Here is a 21,008-nt window from a genome sequence, read left to right on the forward strand (position 1 = left end):
TAGATCAAGGGATAGGAGTATTTGCTGTGGAAGTATGATTATCAATATCAGAATCACTCTTCATATTCAAGAAAGGTGACCAGACTTGAAGAAACATGTCAGTCTGATTTTGAAGATTCTAAATTATTCTCTCATGCGAGGCTGTGTGTATCATCGTTGTCAACCATTGTTCTTGTGAAGGGGGGGGGGGTGAAGATTTCCAATGTTGTAATATGCATATTTTTTCCGTGGCCAGTGCTGTATGGAAAAGACGGCGTTGTGGTTTAGAGATCTTTGGAGAAAGTAGTGAGTCATGGAGACGAATATTGCTAGATTAATGGAAGGCTTATAGGCATTGTTGTGTGTAAAATGTTACCCACATATATCCATACAGGTTGTATCATTGGACATTCGCATATAATATGAGTTGTGTCGCAACTGGTGTTAGAGCATCTCCAGCTTTCCGCAGTTTTACTGGAGACCAATGCCAGTAATGCAGGATTTTGAAGAGGCAGAATTTTAATCTAGCTTCATGAGCTCCCTTGTCTAATTCTTCTATCTGCTCCTCCCATTCCCTTGCAGTATAGGACATTGAAAGCCGAGTGTTGGACCTGGCCCTTTTTGGCAGGTTCACCCCGAAACTTTTTGCTTTTTCCTAGCCTGTTTATGTGACCTGGTGTTAGTGATTTTAGGCCTCTGCGCACTTTTTCACTGTGGTACAGTGTAAAGTGCGTGAGCTCTCTGTGTATGTGTGATGAGTGACCTGCCCCTCCATAGGAATGAATGGGGAATATGTATGCCCATGGTAGTTCCTGATGTGTGGGGAGTGCAGGGTCGAGTTTGGTATGTACGAACTCGTGAGATTAAATGCTGCGTAATGATGTATGTGGCATGAGTGTGTCTAGTGTGGAAGAGCCACTTCTGGACATGGGTGTGCGTGTGTAGTGAGCCTGCTGGCACGTGATTGGCTGGCGCGTGGCTCCAGGAGTGCCTGGGCCTGCTTGTGGATTGACTGTCTGGGTTGATGGTGACAGGGGCTGGGGAGCCCCAGGAGGTTGTCTGAGTCAGCCCGTGGATGAAAGGCTGCATCTGCTGCCAGGGGAGTGGGAGGAGATAGCACCTGGGAGTGAACAGGGCTGTGCCTCCCTGGCCTCAATGCTGGCTCCACCTCCCCGCTGGGCGACTGTCACCTCTGTCCCTGATACTGAAAGGAATTCCCTATAACCAGTTCTAGCTGGTTCTCACACTGCCTGCACCCTTTAGACAAAGGATTTTATAGTATAAAAAGGGGCTGTGTCCCTTTCCAAATTGTTCTTGTTTATGACTTGAATCCTGCCAGGGGCGTGCTGCTGCTTGGGCTCAGGGGAAGGCTTGCCTCCCTGAGCCCTGCCCAGCCCCTGGACACCTGATGGACGTTCCTTCTCTGGGAGCTGCTGTGCTCCACCTTATGTCCTGGACTGCTGAGGTCCTGGACTCCTTAAGGACTTTGCTGGACTTGTTCCTGTAGCACTGAGGGAGCCCTTTATTTGCATCTAGCGCTGAGAGAGCGCTTTATTGTCCTTCTAGCGCTGGGAGCGCTGTGTTTCTTCTCTTTAGCGCCTGTGAGCGCTTCACTGGGACAATAGCACTTAGGAGCGCTTTATTTCTGATTATAGCGCTGGTAGTGCTCTGATCATTTTCCTTAGCGCTTGGAAGCGCTTTATTTCCCATGGCCGGTGCCCACTCGGCTTTTTCCCCCGAGATCGTCCCTGCCGCCGCCCGGCGCCCGAACCGGAAGTCAGGCAGGCCGGGGTCGGGACGACAGAGACAACCGGAAGTGGTGGAGAGAGGAGGTCGGGAGCCTACCCCGCCTCCTCGTGGCCCATGAGCTGTGTGGCGTAGGCAGAAGCCTTGGTTGTTCGTGGCCGGTCTCCCATGCGATGGAGGGAGACCGGAGGTGTGGCGTCCTGTAGCGGGGCTCCCCTGTGCTGAGGGAGCCCCGGAGAAGAAGAGAGAAGAGGCCCGCGGCAGCAATGGAGAGCCCCGGACCGCCCACAGGAAGGAGAGGAGGGGCGCGAGGCACAGTGCCGTGCCTGCCCCGCTGCAGCTCCGAGGAGGACCTGCCGCCCCAGCCTCCAGAAGCCGGTGAGTGACGGGGCGGGAGGGAGCTCGCAGAGAGGCAGAGTCCTCTAGGGCTCCGAGTCATCTTACCATTCTTGAGTCCCCCAGAGGGGGGGCTCCAACCAGGCCGCAGTGGCTTTCAGAGCCTGTCTAGGCTCTTCCGACGAAGGGGGCATCTTTATTCATTAGTAGAGCGGCCCCGAAGGCAGCGGGCCGCTCCTTCCTTGCCCCACCTTTCGCTCGCGTCCCGAGGGGTGCAGGGGGCATATTGTTGATGAGCCCCGAGAGGCTCCTGGGTACCACTGGAGTTTCGAGCCCCCTGAGCATGGCTCCTACATTGCAGGGGCAATTTGTTTAGAGCCCACGAGGCTCTTGGGGACATTCAGTGATTGCAAGTCCCCAGGGGGGGGGGGACTCCAACGTTGGTGCCACTTTTGCTTGAGCCCAGAGAGGCTCAGGGGGACATTGGTTTTGTGCAGAGCCTAGAAGGCTCCCAGTTGGCGCAGTTTTGGTCCCTGAAGGCTAGTGAGAGCCCTGCCGCAGTTCTGCTTCCCAGCTGCCCAGCAATTAGTGGGCAGCTGCACCGTTTAGGTCTTGGGATGTTCCCAGGTGCCCAGCAAGTAATGGGCACCTGCAACGTTTAGGTTTTGCGCCAGTGGCGCACCCCTGACTGGCGCTGCATGGCAGCGCGCCCTGACATTCTGGACACAGGGCTCTTTAGGACCTTTATTAGATGGGGGCTGGTATGTGATTTTATTTAGGCGCAATGTGATTATCTATGTGATGGTAATTGCCTAATGTGAGTTTTGCGCAATGTGATGTGGTGCTAGGAAATGTAATGCATTTAATATGATTACGCACCTTGATCTTACACCTCTGAATGTTTTTGGGCATCATGTGTTTTTGCGCCATTGAGTTAGGTTCTGGCACCTCTGAATGTTTTTATGCATCATGTGTCTTCCTTGATTTTACACCTCTGAATGTGTTGTTTTATGCATCATGTGTTTTTCCTTCCCTGCACCTCTGAATGTGTTTCTATGCATCATGTGTTTTCTTTCCTTACACCTTTGAATGTTTTAGGCATCATGTGTTTTTCTTTCCCTACACCTCTGAATGTGTTTTTGATGCATCATGTGTAATGTGTTCTTGCTTACACCCCTAAATGTAGTTTATTCTTAGGTGGTTGTTCTTTCCAGTACAGGTGGTCCTAGTGAGGTCCTGGTCCCCTGCGTGACATTCTCCTAAGGTGGTTAGGGTTGCGTAGGTGGTACTTACCTGTTACCAGTAGTTACTGGTTGTGTGTTATTCTTGCTAATTTGTCTTACAGTGATATTATATCTTATTTTCTATGATCTACAAAGTGCTATTTCTAAAAGCGTTGATTCTGACAGTGGCCCATGTGGCCCTGTCCTGTACATAATCCCTTATGAATATTGCCCGTGCCAGTTGGCACAATGTACATGTGTGATTTCTATCTGATGTGTTTTGACAATACAGAAGTTATTTTCATATAACCTTGTGTGGAGTTCCTTTTGTGGTGTGCCTAGGATGTTGTTGCTGTTGTGTGCTGGCGCAAATGCTTTACACATTGCCTCCGAGTTTAGCCTTACTGCTCGTGCCAAGCTACCAAGGGGGTGAGCAGGGGTTATCTTGGCGTGAGACTCCCTTGCCCTGACTAGAATGGTGGTTTCTGCCTGGCTTTGGCGTCAGCCTTAGCCTACCAGAAATAGCCAGTTCTAACACCGAGCTTGCCATTTGAACTGTAGTGTCTGGGAAAGAGGTTGAGAGTAAATGTGTAGTGTAAGAGTTTTATAAAGACCAGATATCACTCTTTTATGTTTGCCCCACGTAATTAAATATGATAATACTTGAGAGTCTTAAAGTACCCCATGGGACAGATCTAGATGCTTTTTCAAGCAATGTTGAATCTGAGAATATATCGAGGATTGATGCATTGGAAGATCAAATTCTTCTCTTAATGGTGTAAACAGTTTAAAATCACCATTATGAAAAATTAGATCTAGGGTTTGAAAGCCTGCTGACTTCCATAAGGGCCATGATAATGTTTTTCTATTGATGCGAACGCTGGTGTTATCCCATATAGGTGCTTTTTCATGAATATTTGGACTTAAGCCTAATAATTGATGTGCCCTTTGCTAGGATTTGTGCATAGCTGATAAAATTGGGTTTGGGGGATTCTGGCCACTAATTCCTGTAACATATAAGGCGGAAATACCTGGGTATGTTGATAAGAGGTGTCACTCTATGTGAACCCATTGTGGAACATCAGAAATTTCCAGCAGCATATATGATAATTGAGAGATTTGTAATGCCAAAGCGTAGTGTTCAATTGATGGGTGACTCATTCCCCCATAAAAGTGATGAAGTCTTAGTTTTGCCACTGCTAAGTGAGGTTTTGCTGAACCCCATATAGCGGGTTTTATCTTAGAGTCTATAAGTCGTAATGTGGACAAGTGAATGTAAAGAGGAAGCATACCTAAAGTGTACAAGATTCATGGGAGAGTGACCATTTTAACAGCTTAAACTCTACCCCACATGGAGAGACTTAAAGATTTTCATTTTTCAAAGTCACGCTGCATTTGTGCAATTAGGGGATTCAGGTTATCTGTAACTATATCTTCAATACCTTTGTTTACCAGAATCCCCAGATATTTAAGGCGTGAAGACTGCCAATGAAAAGAGAATTTATGTCTAGCTGCTTTCATGGTTCCATCAGATATAGGTAATGCTTCACTTTTGTCCCAATTTATTATATAACCTGAGAAGGGGGAAACGTTGTCCATGATTCGAAGTAAAGAAGGCAGGGAGCAAGAGAGATTAGTAAGAATAAAAAGTATGTAGTCAGCATACAAGTAAAGTTTGGATTCACCTGTAGAGAGATGTATGCCCCTGACTTCATCTGATTGGCGAATTGTGGCTGCTAGAGGTTCCATGGCTAAGAGGAATAAAATCGTAGATAAAGGGCACCCCCGGCGAGTTCCTCTTCAGATTGGGAATGGACCAGATAAAAAACCTCCACAGTTTACTTGGGCAGAAGGGTTGTCATACAATAGCCATATTTTTGCTATGAACTGATCCCCCAGTCCATAATGGTCTAATACTTTGAAAAGGTATTCCCACTCAATACGATCAAATGCCTTTTCGGCATCTAATGATAAGGCTAATGCATCTTGTGAAAGGTTTTTAGCAGTTCATAGTATTTATGTCCTGGGACAAACCCTACTTGAGTTAGATGCATATGGGAAGGTATACCTTCTTGAGACGGGAAGCTAGAATACTGGCAAATATTTTAATATCACAATTTAAAAGTGAAATAGGACGATAACTGGCACAAATCAAGGGGTCTTTCACGGGTTTAGGGAGTACGGCTGCTTTGTTAGAGCGAGGACCCAAGGATTTGTCACGATCCACTTCTTGAAATCCAGCATGTAGAGAGTCTATAACATTATGCCAGGACCATCAATAACATTTGGATGGGAAACCATCTTCCCCAGGGGCCTTATGATAAGGTAAGTTGGATATTGCATGAGAAATTCCTTCTTTATTAATCTCTCCCTCAAGAAAAACTCTACCCTCTTCAGAAAGACGGGGGAGATCTACCTTTGAAAGAAAGTCAGTCAACATTTCTGAATCTATTTGTGTCCCATGTGTGTAGAGAGATTTGTAAAAAGAGGCAAATTCATACACTATATCTTGTGGCCGGGTAGCTTCAAGTTTTCTTACATGTCTATGTAACTAATTTGAATGCTTATTAGGCAACTCATGCCAGAAGGTACATTGGTTGCTTCTATTTCCTATGTTGTTGTAAAACCTAATAAAGAAGTAAAAAATATATATTTTTTTTCACTTCAACAAGTGGCCCTCATTCCAGTCCTGAAACCAATACCGGCAGAAAGATTTCAACAAACCATGGTATTTGGCCAGGAATTCAGACTGGAAGTGTGGTTTTTAAATCAGGTATGAACAGGTTTCAGCACACAGACTTCCTCCAGTCTGTCAGACACAGCAAACGACACTGCCTTGCAGTTCACCAAAGATGTGTATAACTTTGTGTAACTTTAAATTGCCTTTTTATGGAACATCAATTACATTTAATGGACATTGCTCAAAGACCATTCTTTCTTATTACAATAGTACGGTTTTAAAGAAAAAAGTGGAAGAATAAAACTTTTACTGTTTCAAAATAGTGTTGAGATTTTTGTTTTTAGGGGCGTCTTGTACCCCTTTCTTTTTGTTATAAAGGTTCACCAGAATGGGTAAATTTAGACTCCATGGGGTCATTTTCAGTTTCAGAAGTACTTTCAGTTGCCAACTCATTGTGTAAGAAACACACTTCAAGTGAAACATACAGACCTGCTTTGCTCCTTATTCCTAATCAACTTTTATAACTAAATGCTTAATATAGTTCCCCTCTTTTACCTAGGAATTACATCATGGAACATGTACTTTGTATTTATCTAATGAATATGCCTTCTAGTTTTCTTCTGATGTGGGGAATGTTCATAAATGTTTCACTCATTTCCACTGTACTTTATAATTTGGAAGAGATTTTCCAATGGACTTCGTAAATCGAAAATTGAAAACACAGCAAGGCTGTTAGAATCTTTAATTTTCTGACTGTCTTTGGCATATTTTTACACTAGGGGCACACTGAAGTGGCCTGATGGGCGAAATCATGTTGGTGACTTCAAGATGGGAAAGGAAGATGGGTAAGAAGATTTAGAACCCGTGTTTTCCTTTTTCTCTATCAAACGTATGTGGTGAAAATAGCTTTATACTCAAAGGAGCTCTGAATTAGTCCCATGGCAAATACAATCAGATAATCCAAACCATTTTTTACCACTTATTACCTGTAGTCTATGATTTATAGTGAGGAAAGCACATCTACAAATAACAACATGAGGAAAGAAACCTGGAATGACAACTACTTGCAAAGGACATTTGACTTCCCCTAGATCTTAGTCCACTAATAAGGAAAAGGATTTGTATCCATAATCACAGTTCTCCAGTGTTGGTATCTTCCATATATTTAAATGGTTTACATATTTCTTGTTGTCACGTTGGGGAGCTCTCGCCATTTTTGGGGGATTTTGACACCCAGGTGACGGATGTACAGTTAGATAGAGAGAGATTGCTGTGTGCGGTCTGGTAGAAACCATATTACGAAAATACAAATGGGATTAGTAAGAGGTGTATTTAGTAGGAATAGTGATAAACAGCATACTCTACAGGTGACAGTCACATATTTGTTTATATCACTTTACAATTTAAAGCATATGAAGAAGTAATTTGCCCAGAATTTAAAAAATAAGTGATGTAGTCACTATTATAAGGTACAAAATATGAACCCTGAAGTCATCCAATTAGGAACTAGGCAACCTTTCCTCTCCATTAATAACATATAGAATTTAAAGAGAGTACAAGTTTTAAAATGATAAGTTTGCACTTCACTTGAACTTTTTAGTAAACCAATGTGTAAATGTACATTGTCCTCCCCTAACCCCTGGGAAGCCCTATCAGTTTGCAGCATCACAGAGTACTATATAGAAATATATGAGGGTTTGAGAATTATAGTAACAAGGTAGTGACTTTGTCAACCCTAACTAAACAAGTAATATCTAATTGTTTAAGCTTTCATGGCTTCAGTATCAGCCCATTCTACTTTCTTTATTTTTCTTTGCACCAAATACATTATTCTCTCTTTAAAAAAGAACCTGTACCACTCACTTTATACCGTTGATTTTGGAAAAAGGAGCTATTCCAAGCTTAGATCGTTGTTCAGCTGATTTAGTTCCTTTTTTTCATATCTCGAAGTATACCCAGTAACTCTGCCCCTAGAGTTATAGACAAAAGGGGCAGCAAGGGGCAGAGTTTCCAGGCCTTGAATGTGGGACCCTGAAGGACGGATAAATATAGGGGAATCAGAAATACTGATTTGCTATTCACCTATTGATGGCTCATTTCCCCCTGGTATTTTTCCGAGAGAGCTATGGTGAAAGACACCACATCCACAGAGTTACATCAGGTCTTGTAATTCTGATGAAGCCAGTAACTACTGTTACCAACCCCATCTGCATTACCAGGAACATCATACTGATGGCTTTAATCTTTTCACAATGTCCATTTGGGAACAACACATATTCTCAGTCCTACTAAATATATAATCACCTGAGTTGGTAGCACCACAAATATGATTATGATTTCCAAATGCAAAGCATTGTGTTATACATCAAAGTTAGAGAGCATTAATCTCTTTGATTCATAGGTTTGGAATATGCCTTGTTCCTTCCTCCTCTGAAGATGGATATGATTGCTACAAATGCCACTGGAGAGAAGGAAAAATGGAAGGATATGGAATCTGTGAGTAAGTAACAATGCTAAATATTTTTTTTAAAAATACTCTTGTGAAATGGCTTAGTTGTGAATGATATTTTGATACGACACTTTGAATTTTTTAAGCATTATCCATTACATCAGCAACGTTAATCCAATTTATAAAAACAGACCTTCTCTCTGCTATATCACCGTTCTTGAATATAGTAATAATCCTAGGTTGTATAAATAGATATAGTGAAATGAAAAACAGATACCCAAATTAGTCAGAAGGTCGAACTTCAAAGCGTTTGGAAACTAGAACATTGAAATGATCTAGCACACCATCAAATTAACTGTCCCTTGACACTACAGCAGTAAAAATAGTATTTTTCCCTGACTAACTGTTTGCCATTTTATCACCTCAATAAACAGAAAGCTTGAATCACCACTCCCGGAATTTAAATCTCCTGTGTTGGTATTACATGCATGTTATTCACAAACTTAAACAGCATGTACTCAAACCAGCATTTTTAACACTATGAACCACAAAACATTAGAGTGGTAGCATGAATCTTTATTTTCTCCCTTCCAACCTCTAAGAAAGAAAATGATTTCTCTTGATTTCCCCCAACGTTTACTCTCTGTTTTAGTTAGCTTTAGAATTCTTTGTGTATGCCACTGCAAAACAGTGCCCCAGCATTCTAATTTGTGTTTCAGAATACTGCAGTGACACATGGATAGAAAAAAGGGCCTTTGCCATGTAGAAAAGCCTACTCGTATAGGTTAGCTAAGCTACCCCTAAAGTTTGCATTGTCATCTTAAAGGGGCATGCTAGATATTAGGGGAAGTATGCCCTGAGAGTGAACAGCCCCCCCCCCCCAAAAAAAAATCTGTTTTTCATTGTGTAGGTAAAGCTTTATATCCCTGAAAGACAATAGTTTGGCCTTGGCAGTAGGCTGGCAGGAGTGGTCTTAACGGTGGCCACTAACTAGGAATTAGCCACCTGGCAGGAGAAAAGGAACTGCTCACAACACAAAGGGACTCTCACAGCTCTTCCTTTGAAGTGGAGATTCCAAATTGGGCTGTCAAGAACTTCAACCACTGATTCCCAGACCCACTCTAGACTTTCTGTTTGTGTCCCCAACAGGAGAGAAAACCATTTCTAGTACTGGAAGACTGGAAGACAGCTCATCTCTATATGGGAGGGACTTAGTGGAGGTACAAGACCGTTGAATCTGGAAAATGGCCAGTTCATACTGGTTGAGGAATTCTGGAAGGATATGCAGCACACATAGAAAGGAACTGCTGTAAAAAAGAGTTGGTAATTCTGTACGAAAATAGCAAGGATTGGGCATAGGGAGTCCTCTAATCACTGGCTAGTGCATAGGAAAAGGCTGTCATCTCACAATCACATGCTTAGAATATCCCATGCCTTGAGAAGAAAATATCTTGGAAAAGGAAGGAGGATGTGCCTGACCAGCAGTAGAAAAAAGCCCCAAGGACTCCTGACACCTGCTGGTTTCCAGTAACTGGACCTGCTGTCCATGGGTAAGGTGATAGGCCTCTTCTTTATTGCTGAAGGTGCATATAATGCAAAAGGACGTGTGACTCAAAGAAGGCCCAGCTGGCAAGTGTGGACAGAACCCTGCAGGAAACAGCCTGGGCCATATAAGACAGCCCAGAGAAATGGAACAGTGTGCTGAGCCTTCCACAGGGAAATCACACCATTGGTGGCAAGATATCCGGTTTGTCAAACTCATACTTTTTTGCCCAAAGGAAAAGACTTAAGCAGTCTCTCCTAGGGAAGTCTTGTGGAGCCCTCTGCAAGTGGTAGCCTCCAGCCGTGCCACAGTGAAGGGTTTTGAGGATAAAAAGTGCCTAATTCAATAGGTAAAATCTTGTACCGGTAAAAGGCATCAAATCTACCCCAGTGGTGAAGGACACTTGATGACTCCAATATAATTTGTTTTGTTTGAAGTCTTCATTGGGAGTTCAACACTGAAGTATCCAACTGCAAGGGACTCTTGGTGGCTTCAGCTTCTTGCCTTGCACAGCTTCCGGACTCAGATAGTAAATAAATATATTAAGTCGGAAGGTACAACCTGTGACAGGTGTGACCCACTTGGCCCACTTAACCTCTGTTGCACTCTGGCCAATTTAAAATCATGACAAGGTCACTGCATGCTGTGACTTATCATTGGCGCTTTCTTGTTTCTTGGTTCTTTTTGCCTCAAAACATTAAAGATTCATACCACAGATTCCTCTTATCTGCTTTAGCTCCTAATGGTGTCTTTGCCTATTCAAGTTTTCTTGCTAATTAATTTGAGAATTTTATTATGGTTTTTCCTTCACAATAACCAGATAGTGTTATGAGATTGGTAGGGTATGCGCTTGCTGAATTAATACATCAATTTCTAACACATGTTTACATTATGGCCCTTATTTCATGCATAAATAGTTAGGTGTTCAGGAAGATGCTAATGTGAGGACTGCCGTACTTGCAATGGCGGTCTGACCACCGTCACACTGTGGGACGGCCCACAGTATTAAGAGTGTGGAGGTCGGACCACACAGGACTGCTTAGCCTGCCGGGGATTACAGGATCATGCACTGGTCGCACAGCGGTCAGGGTGCAACACCATGCTGGTGGTACAGCAGCGGCACCACTGAGCATATTATGAGTTGGCTTTCCACCACCCCTTCCATGGCAGTGAGCCCGCCATGAAAAGGGGTCAGAGAGACAACTCCTGCAGCTCCTGGGGGCTGCATGCAGGGTGGCACCCGTTATGACCCCCTGGATTTGCACACCCAGTTCCTGCAATGTGTGGCATCATGCAGGAACGTGCAGTCGGTGCTCTCACGGCGGCAGGCTGCATGATAGGCTCTCCCATGAGCCTAACAGACCACCGCCGTCAGACCGATGCTGCATCACCCGCTTGTAATGGATTACAGTCCGAATCCAGTAATCCAGTGGGAGGTCGCACCACAGTCTTGGGGGTCCTTCAGCAGACGGCACGATGGTGGCGCTGCTGGAGGACCACCAAAGTCCTAAAAGGCCCTAAATCTGTGAAGAGTTAACATTTATTTTTTTCAATAACAATAAGTCATCAATTTGCCTTCCTGTAGAGCTATATTTTGCGAAACAATTCAGGAGACAATAGAAATGTTTAATATCACAAAAAAAATCTTATTACAGTAGCCCACAAGCACATTCACCTTCCATTTTCACCTATTTGTCACTACATAGGGCCCAATTAAGAGTTTATCCATGTGGCGACGGCACCGCCACACCAACAAACCCACGAGAGAACCACCCACCGTATTATGACTTTTTTAGTCACTCACGGGCGATTTCTTTGGTGTTCTCACGGCAGTGCCTATGGAATATGCACCGCAATGGGCACGTCAAAGGGAGTTCCGGCACGGCATGGACTGTGAAGTCCATGCTGTGCTGGAAATGGGGGTGCATGCACACAGGGGGGGCACATGTTGTGCCCCCGTATTTGCATCCAAATGGAGTCAGGCACAAGGGTGCCCTGTAGTGCCTCCCTTCTTTCCTCACTGCCACTGTTTTCATGGAGGAAAGACCTCCAGGAAATCAGTGGCAGGGAGGAAAGTTGTAATATGCTTGGCGGGACCGCAGCGGTCCTGCCAAGTATATTACTGCCTCACCCCCGCCACTCCACCGCTAGGGAAGGGCAATTCCTTGGCAGAGTCGAAGGTCCCAGGACAGCACCGCCTCCCAGCCACGAGCCTGGGTGGTCCGAGGACCGCCAGACTCGTAATAGGCCCAAAGTAAATTTTTGTATCTTTGGCAACATAGATATGCCTCCCTCAGTATCTCGATGAGGGGGAGCCCAAGCGTTTAATCCCTAGCAAAATTTGTGAATAAAATGGAACAAATGGAATTATTTGATTGAGTTTACATTTATGTGTGCCACCACTTTTAAAATTATTAATTAAGTCATGGTTTAGTGAAGCCGACTTTCAGTCATTCAGTTAACCATGCCAATTAATATGGAATTAGTAATTGATCTGGACCGAAACTATTGGGTTGCCAAACGTGCTTTAAAATTATTCCAAAAAAGAATTGATCATTTAAAATGTTTTTGTACTATTGATTTCTATGCAAATACTGTTTACATTGTTCTTCTGTTTGTTATGCACTACACCTGAATTATCGCTGTTAAAAAGTTTTTTTCTCAACATACTACCAAATTTACTTGAAAGTACATGAAATTTCACAAACTTCTCATCGCAATATCTTGAATGATGATAGATTGGAGGCCATACTACATGTTCTGTTCAAAACTGATGTGTAATACCAGCAAAGGGCTGACTCAAGCAGAAAATGTAATCTTCAAGACATTTTCTCCTCGAACCATTTGTCTGTGCCTAAAGGGTGTGTCTGATTTTGCACCCATGAAGTTTACAGAATTTGACAAATTATGATGGAATAAAAAAAATGTTAAGGCATCCTGATCAAATCTCGAAACGAAAATGACGTGTGGGTTGTATGTGTGGCATGTTGGTGAATGGTGGATGGTGTTTCATTAAAGTGCATCTTTGCCTGTTGGCCTTCTGATGAAGTCACAAATTTAAGTATACGAAGGGTCACTCATCTTACTGAACAGTTAACTATTCATGCATATCCAGCGTCTACTTATATGCCTAATGTAAGTTTTAAAAAAAACAATGGCAGAGGATGATACTGTTAAGAGTTAAGTAAAGTGTGAGTGCCTCCATTTTTTGCTGGGAACCTACACTGCATCATGAGTGATACCATATTCTGTTGGTGAGTGTTGAGGTATATGGCCTGTAGGCCTATCGGGTAAACTATCGGGTGGACTGGCATGCAAATGGTTGAAGCTAGCATTTGTGCATTGCCCCAGGAAGTCATCCCCAATCTTGTGGATTTTGGCTGTGCCTAATAAATACTTCATCTTGTTATCCTTGTGGGGGGGACCACAAACAACTTATGCGGGTGAAGAGTGGCCTCACTGCCAATGCCCCATGTTTGGCTTAGCTTGAACACAGGAAGCCCACCACTCAGTAATTAAAGCCAGTTGACATTAACCTGTCCAGGTGATGCCAGTGCGATTCTCCCCATTATATTATCCCAATGAGAGGGTTTTCTCTCACACCCTCTTTCAAAAAATGGGGTGGCAGCTTTCTTAAATTTAAGTTTATATGTGGAGCCTTTTTGTGTGCTTCTTTACTGGTGTGAATGGAATGTTTTTGAGTATCACGAGGGCATAGCACACCTTGGATCCCTTTTCACACCCGAATATCCCTCTCCATACAGCAGGTGACCATGAAATATTTTCGTAAACCTTTATAAACTTGGGCACTACAGAAACTCCTGCATTTCCTCTGCTAAACCTGAGCTCCATGAATACTGCTGCCTGAAGAGTGTCACTTTCTGGAACTTTTTTAAAGCTCGAAAATGTTACACATGAGTGAAGAGAAAGGGCACAGTGTTTACCTGAAGTAGTGATTGAATCTTTTCTCCCAGGTACAGCAATGAACGGGTCTACAAGGGGTACTTCAAGGATAACCTGCGTCATGGGTTTGGCGTTCTAGAAACAGCAGTAACAGATGAACACCCATTCAAGTATACCGGGCACTGGGACAGCGACAAGAGAAAGGGCTATGGAGTGCTCGACAACAGTGAAAGGTAATGCAGAGTGAAGCCTTTTACAGAGAAAAGCAACCATCCAGATGCTTAGCTCGAGAGCAGAAACGGTAGGCTTAAAAATACATATCGCATTTATGTACTTTCTTGCACCCAAGTTACTAAAAAATGGTGTTAGAAAATGTCTGGGGATTTACTTTTGTGTCATTAAAATGGCAATGGACAGATGCTCTATTTCCTTTGACGGTGTCTAGGACTGTGGAAATGGCAACATTTTGGTTCACGAAAAGTTACAATATTTTGTAAAGATTTAATGATATTAAATGAAATTTCTCAAAAATGTCATGGTCTTGCAAGTGAAAATGTAACAAGGAAATATGCAGGCGGCACGAGTTTTGGAGGAGTTTTTGTGCTGGCCATCTGTGCTAAAACATCAAATAAAGAATGCTAGTGATATCCACAAGTGCTGCCGTTATTTTGTTTTGTTTCTAATATTTAAGGGTGCTGTTTTAAAGCCCGTTTTACAAGGCCTCCGTCTCCACTTAATGTGGTCTTGCCAAAATAATGTACGCTTTTGTAAAATGATAGGGCTGAGCAAAATCTTGAGGTACCACATTCCATCATCAAGAGCCCTTTCAGTAAATGTTAACAAGCATTTGCAACGCAAGAGGTCTAGCAATTGCGAGTTTTTGACCTATTGGCATTGTAAATAACAATGCCATTTATGTATGTGTTTTTTTTAAAACCTGCAATAATAAAAGGCTTTGTCATTTACAATACCTATGGTCAAAGTTTGTAAAATGCGAGTCCTATTAACTTGCAAATGATTGTTATTTACAAGCAACCCATGCTGCGGGTTCACGTTAATAGAGGCCAGGACCTTTTCTTTAGACGAGCCGTGTCTAAAGAAAGGTCCATGACTGCTATTAAAGTGAAAGCGCTGTATGGGGCGCTTTTACTAAAATAAGCACTTGATTGTCAAGTTGACAAACAAAAGACTTTTTTTTGTAAAAGCAACCCGTGAAAGCACGCATGGCATGCTGAATGTTGCAGGAACACATTTTGTCCCTGCAGTCAATCAATCAATCAGAGCATTTGTAAAGCGCACTACTCACCCGTGGGGGTCTCAAGGCGCTGGGGGGGGTGTTGCTACTGCTCGAATAGCCTGGTCTTGAGTAGCCTCCTGAAGGTTAGTAGGTCCTGGGTCTGCCGCAGGAGGATGGGGAGGGTGTTCCAGGTCTTGGCGGCGAGGTGGGAGAACGATTTGCCGCCGGTGGTCGCTCTTCGGATGCGGGGGACGGTGGCGAGAGTGAGGTCGGCTGAGCGTAGCTGGCAGTTCGGGGTGTAGAAGGTGAGTCGTCTGTTGAGGTATGCTGGACCGGTGTTGTGGAGTGCCTTGTGTGCGTGGGTGAGGAGCTTGAAGGTTCTTCTCTTGTTGACGGGAAGCCAGTGCAGGTCTCTCAGGTGGGGTGTGATGTGGCTGTGGAGAGGGATGTCGAGGATCAGGTGTGCAGAGGCGTTCTGTATGCGTTGAAGTCATTTCAGGAGTTTGACCGAGGCTCCTGGGTAGAGGGCATTTCCGTAGTCCATCCTGCTGCTGACGAGGGCCTGGGTGATTGTTCTTCTTGTTCCGGTGGGGATGAAGCAACTGGAGAGTGCTTTATGTAGTTTGGAGAAAACTTTATATGGTGACTAGTCAGGTCATGTCATAGATATGCTTTATGGGGTATTAAAATAAGGGATGTAAGTATTATGCTTTAGTCAGACACTAAAAAACAATTTACTCAGGGCGATTGTTACACAGAGTGTGAATATTATTTATCATTTTAGGGGAGAAAGATATATTGGAATGTGGCAGGATGACAACAGGCACGGTCCAGGCATCATGGTAATGCAGTCCGGCGCTTGCTACCAAGGATACTTCCATATGAACAAGATGTTGGTAAGCAATCTTTAAAAAAGACCAGAAATCATGTTTTTCAAACTATACGTATAAACAAAGGTTCAATATGGGTGTTACTGGTCAAACATGGAGGATGATTCTGACCCGTCAGACTCCGATACATTGAACCAGATGAAAGGATGGCAGATTTACTATTAAATAAATGAGACAACTGAAAATTACGTACTTTTTTCAACAGCATGTATCCATTGTGCAACCAGACATTGGACCTATATTTTAAAATTTTGAGTGGGTCAATCTGCACGTGCTTCATTGTATCTCACCTACAAATGTTCATTAATCTTTATACCTTATAGGCAGTGCTTGAAATGGAAAAATAGAAGTGGAAGTACTCTGTACCAGAGTACCTGATTGTTTCTGAGAAGTGTCAGTACTCTCAAATTAAAAGTATAGCATTTCTCTGGAGAAATGCCAGTTCTCTCCCTCTCAAAATAAAAAAGTGCTGGTACTCCGTACCAGAGAGTACCAGACGATTTAAAGCCCTGCTTATAAGGGAACTTGCACCTTCTCTGGCTTTTATAGCTAATCATAGTGGGACACTTTCTGGTTATGTACTTCAGCCTTCCACAAGAAAAAAGTCTGACACTTATTTGTTTGGGATATCTTATATCCGCACTTTCCAAACATATGATTTTTAAACTACAGGGGAATATCAGCCTCAACTCCAGCCTGCTTCATTGTTTACAATACTGCCATGGGTCTCATTCTCTTTAAGGCTTTAGGTTGTATTTTCAACTACAAAGTATAATATGGCGTGCTGAAAGCCCAGAGAAGAGTACCTTGATTTATTTGAAGAGCAGGCTTAGTTTAAGGAATCTTCCACTTGATGTGGATAAGAAATATTATGTAAAGTGAGCTTAGAGCTGGTTTGTGGATGTACATAATCTATGACAAAGCATTTTGAGACTTTTACTTTCTTTTGCATATGCCCCTAGGCATTAATAAGCAAATATCACTCAAAAGCCCCTGAAGACTTGCATTGCGTAACATTACATAGTCTTTGAATTGATTCACTCTTCATCAACCCGGAATCTTCATTTGCTCATCAATTTTTTTTAATTAATCTGCATTCATGCCCCTCATTTCTCCAATCTTTATCTGCACACTTGTATTATTCAGAGAAATTGAAATTCGCATATCTCACTTCAGTAGCGTAACTGAATTCACGCATTTGTACTTAAATACTATGAAATATATTGCTCATAGGGCCTCAATATCAGGGCATGGGATAAACCTGCTCCCCGTAGTTATTGATGCCAAGCGTGGAAAAATTCCAGGGACGGTGTTAACAGGGATTAACAGCTAGATTCATCAAAGTGAAATCGGCTCCCAAAGGGCCAGATTCTGAGAATCTGGCCCTTTGCGAGCGCAATTTTTGCATTTGGGATTCATCATCCCAAATGCAAAAATCGCAATTATAGAATTCGCAAATTTGCGAGGAATTGCATTTAAGGAATCTCTATTTGAGATTCCTTAAATGCAATTCATGAAACATTTAAAAATTGCGAATTCGCAAATTTGGGCCGCTATTTACCGCGAAGTCAAACCTCATGGTAAATAGCGGAAACTTAGAAAAATGCACTTAAGTGCATTTTTCTAAGTTATATGTTACACTCACACATGTCCCAAGGACATGTGTGTGTGCGTAACACCAACATCCAATGTCATTTCAGGGGTGCAACAGGGTGTCCATTGGACACCCCTGCACCCTTGAAATCGCAAAATCAAAATGCGAACCGCTAATAGCGATTCGCACATTGATATGTCTTCCCATTCATTCCTTTAGGCCCATAGGAATGAATGGGGAGTTATTCCTTATTTGCGATTATCAATTAGCTAATCGCAAATAAGGAAGCTGTAGGAATCGCAATAAATATTGCGATTCCTACATGAATCCCGTTTTTCAAGTCTGTAATAGCGATTCCTTATTATTCGCTATTACAGACTCGCAAAACATGCCGATGATGAATCTGGCTGCAAATGTTGGACCCTTAGGGTCCCTTTAGTAATTAGGAATTAATTACTGACTGAATCAATCTTCAATCCTGTTTATGGCTCTACAGTTATTTTTCATTATTTACTGGTATTTCACCCGGAGCTTTTGGTTCCTTTCAGGAGCTGAAATATCCAGGTTTAATGCACCGGATCTGTGCGAATACTGCAGATTTTGACATTGCAATGGGGCTGAGTGATTGCAGGAGTTTCCAGCCCCAGGAGAATTAAGCAGGACTTTGTAATTGCCTCCCCAATTTGTATTATTGAAGGCTTGGCATGCAATAAATATATTATTATTTGGGTTCTATCCCTGGTAGTTATTATGCCACCACGGTGTACTCCATGATGCTTCCAGTTGCTGAGTATAGGGGCATGGATGGGTCCATGCCCCATTTTTCAATGGAATTGGACTGATCAATATGCATACAGTAACTAGGTAACACGTCGAGCTAGCCCATGAACTGCAAACAGGACAGCTCGAAGCACATAGTGGAAACCATCTCTCTGTCTTTCTGAGCTCTGCTTTCTACAGCTCGTGTATAATCAGGCCCTCTGGCTCCCAGCTGTTCTTATGACCATTTCTAACAACAGTTTTCTTGAGTTATTTTATTTTATGTATACGTTTCTTACTATCTCACCGCATTTCTCGGCTGCAAACACTGTAGACTCCAGTTAATGTGCTGTTTCTCGCATAACAAAATCCCCAAATTAAATAAATAAAAACTTTAGAGACATCGGCCCAGATGCGTGAAAGGAAAATCTGGTCGCAAAGGGCCAGATTCTCAGGATCTGCCCCTTTGCGACCGGTATTTTTACATTTGGGATGCATCATCCCAAATGCAAAAATCGCAATTTAAGTAATCTCTAAATTGAGATTCCTTAAATTGCGATTGCATTTAAGGAATCCCAAATTGAGATTCCTTAAATGCAATGCAACAAAGTAAAAAAATTAGCGATTTCGCTAATAGTGGGAGCAAATTAACATGAAGTTGAACTTCATGGTAATTTGCAAAAACTTTGAAAAATGCACTTTTGTGCATTTTTCAAAGTTTCATTTTGCGCGCACACATGCCCTTAGGGCATGTGTGTGCGCAACATATGTGCACAGATTCATTTCAGGGGTGCATCAGGGTGTCCTTTGGACACCCCTGCACCCTTGAAATTGCATTCTCAATTTGCAATTCGCTAATTGCTAATCGCAAATTGAGAATGTCTTCCCTTTCATTCCTATGGGCCTCTAGGCCCATGGGAATAAATGGGGAGGTATTCCTTAATTTCGACTCGTAATTTGCGAGTCGCAATTAAGGAATATTAAGAAAACGCAATTTTTTTAGCGATTTCTTCATGCTTAGCATTTTGCTATTCCTTATTAGCGAATCCTTATTTTTCGCTAATAAGGAATCGCAAAATGGATGCTTGATGCATCTGGGGGATAGTGGTGATGTTACAAGTTGAGTGTTAACCTAACCTGCCTGCTAACTCTGCTGCAGCCACCCACTTATCTTCATCCGGTGTATGGATATCTCCAGGGGCATGAGCAGAATCATCAGGGTCCCCACCGTCCCCTCACAAATAAGGAATACATGGCAGAATGATTAGTACCAGACACAATTCAGAAGGTTATTGCTTTAACTCCTCGTTCAACCAGAGACCTTGTAACTCCAAGAGCAATATTATTTTTCTCCTTCTAGCTTGTGCTATAATTTTACTGTACACAATCAATGATCAGTCCCAATATAGAGATGCATGCACATTTTTTGAGTCCGAGGTATACTACAGGGATTCAAAAGTGGAATTACATATGTGAAAGAGGCCAAGAATTCTTTATGGCTTTTTACGCGTATGGGCAAAACACAATAGAGCCAACCTTGTGGATAAAAATGTACAATGTGCAAGTGTTGTATGTGTATGTTCCATGTGTTCTAACTAGGTGTATTAATTCCACATGGATAATATGTACATTAGATGTTAAACATATATCACTCAAAAACTATTTTATTTAGTAATGTAGGCTTTTGTTGGTAGGGTCCAGGGGTTCTCATCTCGGAAGATGACTCTCTCTACGAGGGCGAGTTCACAGAAGAGCTACACCTGGCCGGCAGGGTAAGCTATGATATTTTTTCACATATTGCCATTCCATTGATTTGTAAAGATTGAAAGGTGAGTGCATTGCTAGACATCCGTTTAACAACAACTAAACCGACTAATAACTGGAGGGCAGTTCTTTGCATAATTAACTTATGCTGGACCGCTTTATTCTGCCACCAGATATCCTATATTTCCCCTAAAGAACGCACCTATGGGTGAATTATTTGTAAATGTAGAGCACAACTACAGTGCAATTGTTTAATTGTGTTAAACAGCCCATACAATGTAAACAAAATATCATTTCCATAGTCTATTGCTGATGTACAATTTTATTGTTTTGCCTGTGTAATCTTGAATAATTGCCAAATCTTATGATATAACGTAAACCATTATGCGATTTTTATCTATGCTGGTTCGAGCAAAATATATGTTCAGCTCATACAAGTTATTTTTTCGTCGAACCAGCCTTCTGATGATATTTCAAATGGCTTGTTTGTGTGAGGTAGTCAAGTCAAGTCAAAATTACTTTATTCGCATTTCATTTAGAAAAACATAAAAGCATAAAGGCTTGTTTGTGTGAGGTATAAACTAAAGAAAAGACTTAAAGATGCAAGTGAAATGTAATTTGTATAATATGTGTAATTATGTGACAATTGCATCTATTTCAAAATGAAAATCATACATTTCACATACCAATATTGCATAGTCTATCTCACTGTTACTCCAATGAATAATACATGTTATACTTTTGGAAGCCTAGAAATCAGTCACTATGCACCAGTCTAGATAGCAGTCACTATGCATCCTTGCCTGAATACCTTTAGAAAAAGGTATACAAATCTTCTGAGATTAGAGTCTTCTCCTTTTTTTTATATTTGTTAGCCTTGGTTATTCACTCTACATCTTGAAAGT

General features: G+C 42.4%; 1 protein-coding gene across 3 annotated transcripts in view; it reads left to right on the forward strand.

Moving 5' to 3' along the window:
• ALS2CL (ALS2 C-terminal like) overlaps window positions 1-21,008 on the forward strand; it is a 645,425-nt gene that overhangs the window by 449,054 nt on the left and 175,363 nt on the right. For all 3 annotated transcript variants that reach the window (XR_013601601.1, XM_078662475.1, XM_078662474.1), the window contains exons 12-16: window positions 6,744-6,809; window positions 8,366-8,464; window positions 13,931-14,092; window positions 15,881-15,992; window positions 20,034-20,111. Coding sequence is in view for 2 of the 3 variants with exons in the window: in XM_078662475.1 (XP_078518601.1) it covers window positions 6,744-6,809; window positions 8,366-8,464; window positions 13,931-14,092; window positions 15,881-15,992; window positions 20,034-20,111 (517 nt within the window). In the remaining variant the exon portion in view is untranslated. The remainder of the gene's footprint in view (window positions 1-6,743; window positions 6,810-8,365; window positions 8,465-13,930; window positions 14,093-15,880; window positions 15,993-20,033; window positions 20,112-21,008) is intronic.

The sequence above is a fragment of the Lissotriton helveticus genome, chromosome 10, assembly GCF_964261635.1.
Source record: "Lissotriton helveticus chromosome 10, aLisHel1.1, whole genome shotgun sequence".
In the NCBI taxonomy this organism is placed as follows: domain Eukaryota; kingdom Metazoa; phylum Chordata; class Amphibia; order Caudata; family Salamandridae; genus Lissotriton; species Lissotriton helveticus.